The 7,444-nt window shown below is 38.7% G+C and overlaps 1 protein-coding gene across 1 annotated transcript; it reads left to right on the forward strand.

The window, feature by feature from the left end:
- Window positions 1–2,169: 2,169 nt before the first annotated feature.
- opn1sw2 (opsin 1 (cone pigments), short-wave-sensitive 2) lies at window positions 2,170–4,648 on the forward strand. Its single transcript, XM_012854940.3, has 5 exons — window positions 2,170–2,698; window positions 2,903–3,071; window positions 3,165–3,330; window positions 3,436–3,675; window positions 4,144–4,648. The coding sequence occupies exons 1-5, from the start codon at window positions 2,314–2,316 to the stop codon at window positions 4,246–4,248; spliced, it is 1,065 nt and encodes a 354-aa protein (XP_012710394.1). The 5' UTR covers window positions 2,170–2,313; the 3' UTR covers window positions 4,249–4,648.
- Window positions 4,649–7,444: the final 2,796 nt, after the last annotated feature.

Genomic DNA, 7,444 nt, shown 5'->3' on the forward strand with positions numbered 1-7,444 from the left:
CAATACTTATCAGTTTATTTTCTTTGTAGTATTTTCATGAGTTTAAGCACAAAACAGAAATAAAAATGCTCAAAATTCACTTCTTCTTTTTTTATTGTATTGGTAAGTATTCTTGAAGACTTTTTTGAGACCCTGTTTACATTTTATTTTGGTTCTGATCTGTTGGGCCAGTATGATTGCGACCCTTGATCAAAATAAATCCTAGTTTTATACTGTAAGATATTATTGATTTGAGTAAAAAAAAAAAAAATCCTTTTTGTCAGTTAAACATAATCTATTACTCTAAGTCGAACATCAAAGCAAGTACAAATCTTTTGGTTTGAAAAACCCTTACAGATGGCTGCCTCATAGCTCAAACGTAGGGCATGAATCAACCAAATCCACAATGTTACAAAATTGCAAAGGGATGACATGACCATCAGTTTATGGAGCTCCGCATGGGCAAAATTTAAATAAGCACTTCAAACAGCCATTTTAACAGAATTAGCTTCTAATTTAATGTTACAACTTTAGAGTGAAAATAGTGGAGTCTCAATAGAAGTCCACATGAGGGATTCAGGGACTCTGAGGTGGTGAAATACAGCTCAACCTATGTCATCACAATGTCCTTACCACAACACTGTATTAAACAATGTATTAAAAAACGCTAACACATTTAATTTATTTTTAATTTCATTAAATGTGTAAATTGTTTTTTTTTTTTGCTAATTGACACCTTTTCAACTTTTAAGCACGGGGTGGAGCTTCATATTTTGAACTGCTACTATGTCATTGGAAAAATAAAAGATGGATTTAATTGCTCGTGAAGCAAGCATCAAAGGATCAGTTCAAAACTGCAGAGGTAAAGGGCCTGACTTCAACCCCAAGACAACTTACAATCCACCCCATCTCTATATCAAAATCGATACATTAATACTGTAATCCTGGTAGGACCTGTCCTTAACAGAGGGGAAAATGAGGGTGCAGACCTTTGAAGGACAGCACAAGTAAAAATTAGAAGAACATGAAAAGAAAACTGTAATAAAAGTGTTTGCGAGATTTGTAATTGCCCCATGTAGAGCAGAAGTGGGTAGTATTACTTTTTCCCAGTTACATTTACTTGTAGGCAAGCTTCATTGTTCAAGCGTTATTTTCTATCTGACCGGCCTGTTGTGCCATTGGAGATCAACTAAACATACAGCAAACAGTAGATACCGTCTCTTGAAGCACTTGACTCTGCAACATGTACACACCACCTACTGCAAAGTATTGGTTTCATAAGATTTATGTAGTTGGAAACGGAGAGTTGGAAAGTTTTGCTTCTTTTGCCTAAATATATTATTTTATATTGATGTAATTTATTTTAACAATTTTTTTGTTTTATTATTCAAAATGCCAGAACTGGCAAACAATTTAGAATTTTTTTTCTGTATAATTACATGATTAAATCAGTCACTGGTGCAACTCAAATACTCAGTATTTAAGTGGCCTTTTTACTGAATACTTTTTATTTATTCCCTTACTTGAGTCATTTTATTTGGATGACAAACTTTTCACTTGTACTAGAGTAAAAGTTTATTAAATTAGTACTACTCTTACTTGACAAAAATCTTAGGCTGCTCTACCCATTTCTGACGCTGAGTCAGTAATCTTTGACTTTTTAGGGTTAAAAAAATATTCTTATTGGCCACAACAAATAAGAGAAGCAAAGAATCCTGCTTCAATGATATAATAACATTTGTTTTGAGCAAAATAGGTCAAGTTCTACAATGTGCATCACAACTGCAAGGCTTTTTATCCCTCAGCCTATTTAAATCTTCTTTCACCCATCAAGATATCGTTTAAAAAAAAAAAAAGGTGAAACCACTAATACATTTTTTAGGAGATAGACCAAATGAAAATCAGTCACAAGCTAGGTAATATGCGTGCTAGAGAATGGCCTAATCTTTTAGCCTCCGGCAAACGGATTAGCCAATTCCCGGGGTTCAGACACGAGTAAGCAGTGAGAAGATACTGGCCAACTCTGAGCTCTGACACTAAGACACTAATCTCAGCATTAGCTAAAAGGTGGTGTAAGTTGTCACGGGAATACATGTAAAGCTTTAAATCCCGTCCTTGAGCCAATTAAGTTGAGCCGGAGTAACGTTTTAAAGTTCCTATAAATGCGGGTTTTCAGTGACTCGGCATCAGACAGAGAGAAGCCCACTTCAATTAAAAGACAGGGAAAACATGAAGTATCATATTACTGTTTGATTGCAGATTTGAATAATACGCATTCAAATTTAATTTTAATCCAATTGTAAGCTTTATTAAAAAAAACAAAAAACAAATCCAATGAAGATGAGGGTAAACCGTCAAGAAGAAATTCCAGACGACTACTGGATCCCCATCCCCCTGGACACCGACAACATGTCAGCCTACAGCCCGTACCTAGTTCCCCAGGACCATTTAGGAAGCCTGGGGCTTTTTTATTCAATGTCAGCATTAATGTTCTTCTTGTTTGTGGCCGGCACGGCCATCAACATCCTCACAATTGCATGTACTATTCAATACAAGAAGCTCCGCTCTCATCTGAACTACATCCTGGTCAACATGGCTGTGGCAAACCTCATCGTCTCGTCCGTGGGCTCTTTTACCTGCTTCTACTGTTTTGCCTACAGATACATGGCTCTTGGTCCACTCGGCTGCAAGATTGAAGGATTTACTGCAGGTGTTGGTGGTAAGAACAGGAACATATTTGAACAATTCCACTCTTAGAATACTTTATCACCTGCGTTAGATTTTATGAGACACTGTGGAGTGAGAGAATATTTAGTAACAAGCTGTAACACTGTCTAAATTACTCTTTTTCACCTAAATAACACCTTCAAGTCGATATACCGTATGCACACGTGTATTATGTGAATTATGTGTTTTTCCTCAGGCATGGTCAGCCTTTGGTCTCTGGCTGTGATTGCATTCGAAAGATGGTTGGTTATCTGCAAGCCCCTCGGGAACTTTGCCTTCAAGTCAGAGCATGCTTTGTTCTTTTGTGCACTTACTTGGTTCTTTGCTTTGTGCGCCACAGTTCCCCCACTAGTGGGATGGAGTAGGTGAGGAAAACACACCGGCTAATTGATTAGTCCAACGAGGTGCTGGGAGGACGTTGTTATGATTAACCGGAAGCATGATGTCTGTTTTGCCAGGTACATCCCGGAAGGCATGCAGTGTTCATGTGGACCAGACTGGTACACGACAGGCAACAAGTTTAACACTGAATCCTATGTGATGTTCCTCTTCTGCTTCTGCTTTTCTGTTCCTTTCACTTGCATCGTCTTCTGCTACTCGCAGCTGCTCTTCACACTGAAATCGGTAGGTGGCATGCTGTGGATCACCTGGATTTGAACATCTCTGACTTTTGTGTCATTCACATGGGATTTTAGTTCTGATTCTTACTGAAAACCGGTGTGTCGACAGGCGGCAAAGGCCCAGGCGGAGTCTGCCTCCACCCAGAAGGCAGAAAAGGAGGTGACTAGGATGGTGGTCGTCATGGTGCTAGGCTTCCTGGTGTGCTACATGCCATATGCCTCCTTTGCTCTTTGGATCGTGACCCACCGCGGACAGCCATTTGACCTGAGACTTGCAACCATACCGTCCTGTTTCTCCAAAGCATCCACCGTCTACAATCCCGTCATCTATGTTGTCCTCAATAAGCAGGTGGGCTTATGTAGGAGCTTAAAAGATTTAGAGTGGTCTTATGCTGCAAAGCTGAAGATGTGCTCAGTCTAAAAGAGACCAACGATAAACTTTTTCTGACTTGAACTTAGGGCCGACAAAGGCCGTTAATGCCCTTTAACGGTGGATTTCAAATGCAACTAATGGCTTAAATGGCTTTCAAGAAGAACCAATAAAATACATTAAGCCAAAGATTAACCTTCAAAATGAATGGCCCACAAAAGTGTTCAAACATTTCACTTTATTTGCTAGTTATGTCTGTTTGATGTTAGCAACATGCAAAGCCCAAACATGTTGATGCTACACGAGTTTCAGACAGGTTCTTTACTCCATCAGATTACATGCATCAAACTATAATAAAAGAAAAATGCATAAAAAAACCAAGATAGCATCTGAGCCACAGGGAATGACGCAACACAGCTAATGTGTCAATCTTCGCTTTGCTTTCAGTTCCGCTCATGCATGAGGAAGATGCTGGGGATGAGCGGAGGCGACGAAGAGGAGTCATCTGCAAGTCAGTCGGTCACCGAAGTCTCAAAAGTTGGACCCTCTTAGGTTCTTGGCCTGTCTTGATTCGGATAACATGGAAATGACCAACATTGATGTGTTTTTACTGTTGTTATAACTTAGGGTTTTCAAAGAAAAATGTAAAAAAAAAAAAAAAGAAAGAAAAAAGGTTCATCTGGTGAAGCTGTTATTTTTCTGTGCATTTACCATGGGCGTAAAACAAAAACACATATTTTTAGAATTGTATTCTGATGCAAAAAATATGGATTTTTCTTTTCTTCCAAAAAATGACCGAGGTCTCTGAAAACCCATAAACTACAAAATAAAAGCATGTAGCACATCTGACACATCTGTGAATGAGTTGTTCTACATGTCATGACTTGTAAGTATTTACTTGTATATATGTAGCAACAGAGAATTAATAAAGAGAAGTCAACTTTGAAGCTCATATCCATTCGGGAAATACATCTTTTGTGCACAAAGAAAGAGAGCACTATCTGAAGTGAGTGTTGGAAATGTGTGGTGAATACTCTTACTAGTTATTGAAGTAAATCAGTGAAACAGTAAAAAAGGGTTTTACTGTTATTTTATATCACTTTTTAATTCAAGGCACTGTAAAAATTGCGGTGCGTTGTTCCTTTCAACCTAAATTAATTATTGCTAATGTAATTAACAAGTTATGTACTTTTTTTAGTGATGTATTCTTTCTTTTTTTTTTTTTTTTTACATCCATAAGGATGCATCAAAATGGGGGCAAACAAGTACCAAGGTGTGAACTCTAGCATGAGGTGGTGGGTCAGGTTTGTTTGTGCCACCTGTGTAACACTCTTGGCCCTTAGGGGGCGACAGAGAGTCACGACAGATGATGGTATGAATCAGGTGTGATGGCTGCTCATCCCTCCGATCTGGACCACCTGCACCTGCAGAGTTATTTACCTGGTACTATTCTGACTTCCAACATCTCCCATGGGGTCTGTGGAAGTACTCTGTGTGAACTCAAAATTTGGAGGCTCTGACTTAAATTTTGGAGAGATTGGCTCTGGTCTAGGTGTTGTGTTAGAATCGGCATAGCTGCTCTTTCTTTGACTCTAGCTCATGCAATGAGTCGACCTGCTGGGGTTGACACTGTGAGGATTTCACCTGACGGGTGGGGGACTCACTTCCCTGATGGGATGCAGGCTTTCTGATATTGTGAGTTTTGAGCTCTTCGATCTCAGCTTCAGCTTCTTCCATCCTCACCTAACCCGTTGGGAGTTCCAATTTGGCAGCACTCACTCTGTGGAGGATCCTCTGCTAGTCTGCCTGCAACTGCAATGAATGCTTTTCATCTTCTAGTTGTGACTCACGCTGATATAACAATGGAAGCTGTCCCACAGCATCTTGAATCTGAGTCCTTTTTGTCGGATTCCCAGTGGAGTTAATTTGTTCCTGAATCTTTCTATTACATGCAGCAAGGTTAAAAACTATTTAAATGACTCCACTCATCAGGAGATCAGCTGATAAGATCAGCAATGACAACTTTCTGCATCTCTATGTCTGCGTGATCCACCACAGGCGCAGCTTCAGATATGCAAAGTTCTGTCTGACTCCATCTGTGCTAACACAAAAACAACACAAGTTATGTAAAGTTTTTAAAATAACCCAGTCTGTGCATGCCTAGCTATGCATTTATGTTTTAATACACATTTTGCACATATTTATTTGTGTGTGTGAAATGGGTGCGCAAGTTCACCCGCTCAATCTGTGCCTTATAAACAACACTTTCAGTGTTAATATGCTAAACCTTTCTTTAGGAATTACTAGCTCTTTAGTGCATGCTTGACCTTTTTTTTAGGGAAATACTAAAGTTTTAAGCTTATGCTTCTCAACTTTTTTTTTTGTATCAAATTAGCAATTTAGCTTTATCATCATTCCCCTTCCAGACAGGTAGAGTAGAACAGGTAGAGCACCACACCAGTTATCTGACTTAATTTTACATTTTCTGTCAAAAAAATGCCTATGTACACGAGGATTATGGTGGGTAACTCACAAACCCGCCGGGCTGCATTAAACAACGCTAGCTGTGTTAGCTGGCCTGCTGGCTACAAACAGCAACACGTGGCCCATGGCTGGTCAAACTCCAACAATTAACCCAAATGTCACATTTATATCATTACACTGAATCACATCCACATCCTTTCTATCAAAAATAATTAAATTTTACACATTGCTCCTTTAACAATACTGAATCTCATGGTACACTATGATGTCAATCTGTCTCCACTGAAAAACATTCAATTACCCAGGGATAAAGGATGTGTGAAACTTAAAAACTTTTCAGCTATTAATTATCTGGCCAGATGGAGGCACTGATGAAGCATTGGAATGTAATTCCCAGGTGGTGAATTAATCCTTAAACATGATTAAAAAATACAATTAGATAGTGATATCATGGCAAAAGAACGCTACCTGTTTCCATTCACTTGTTGCTAATTACTATCAATTGCTAATTACTAAAAGTGCTGGACATGTAAAATTGTTATGGGCTCCTTCTGTTATGCTAACCATTCCTGTTCTTTGCCTGTCAGGGCATTGAGCTGGTTGGGGCTAATCTAAAAAATAAAACTCTACTAGCTCATAGTTGTCTGTCACATAAGATATTGGTGAAATACATTGTAGTTTGTAGTTTTAATGGGCAAAATATAAAAAAGTGCAACAGGTGTAAATATTTTCATAAGGCAAACAAAATAGTTATTTCTTTCAATTAGTTCTTCAATGTAAAACGAAATTGAAGGCAGAACTGAATAACTCCTTCCTGAATAAATTAAATGTTAAGTAGAGCACGGCAACTCCATGTATCAGCTTGAGTTCTCCCTTTTAAATGATTGGTGTCTGGAGTAAGAAATAAACAGGTGGATCTAGCTTTTGCATGCCATTATTAGAAGTCATTGGTGCTTCACTTTTACTTGGAAGCTCTTTAGAAAGCGTCTTCACCTACTCCTTTTCTCTCATGGCTCTGGGGACAAATGTAGAAAACACACCTCTTCTTCATGACAGTGGTGACTGATGCGTTCCTTAACTGCAACAGCAGTGTCCTCCAGTCATTAGAAATACACACTTATTCGCTGAACATTTATGTTTTACATATTCTTTATTCAAAATTATATATTTTTTTGTCTCCTGAGGACAAAGGCTAGATGATCCACAAAACAGAGGCACTCTGAAGGAAAGGCCTGAGCCAGCTTTACCTCCTGCAAAGGCTCAG

Source organism: Fundulus heteroclitus, chromosome 20 (genome assembly GCF_011125445.2).
Source record: "Fundulus heteroclitus isolate FHET01 chromosome 20, MU-UCD_Fhet_4.1, whole genome shotgun sequence".
NCBI lineage: Eukaryota > Metazoa > Chordata > Actinopteri > Cyprinodontiformes > Fundulidae > Fundulus > Fundulus heteroclitus.

Excerpts from the sequence above, each read along its gene's own strand:
- opn1sw2 (XM_012854940.3), top strand. The coding sequence starts at position 2,314 with ATGAAGATGAGGGTAAACCGTCAAGAAGAAATTCCAGACGACTACTGG. Across the intron at positions 3,072-3,164 it reads CCACTAGTGGGATGGAGTAG|GTACATCCCGGAAGGCATGC; the intron begins GTGAGGAAAACA and ends CTGTTTTGCCAG. Across the intron at positions 3,676-4,143 it reads ATGTTGTCCTCAATAAGCAG|TTCCGCTCATGCATGAGGAA; the intron begins GTGGGCTTATGT and ends CTTTGCTTTCAG.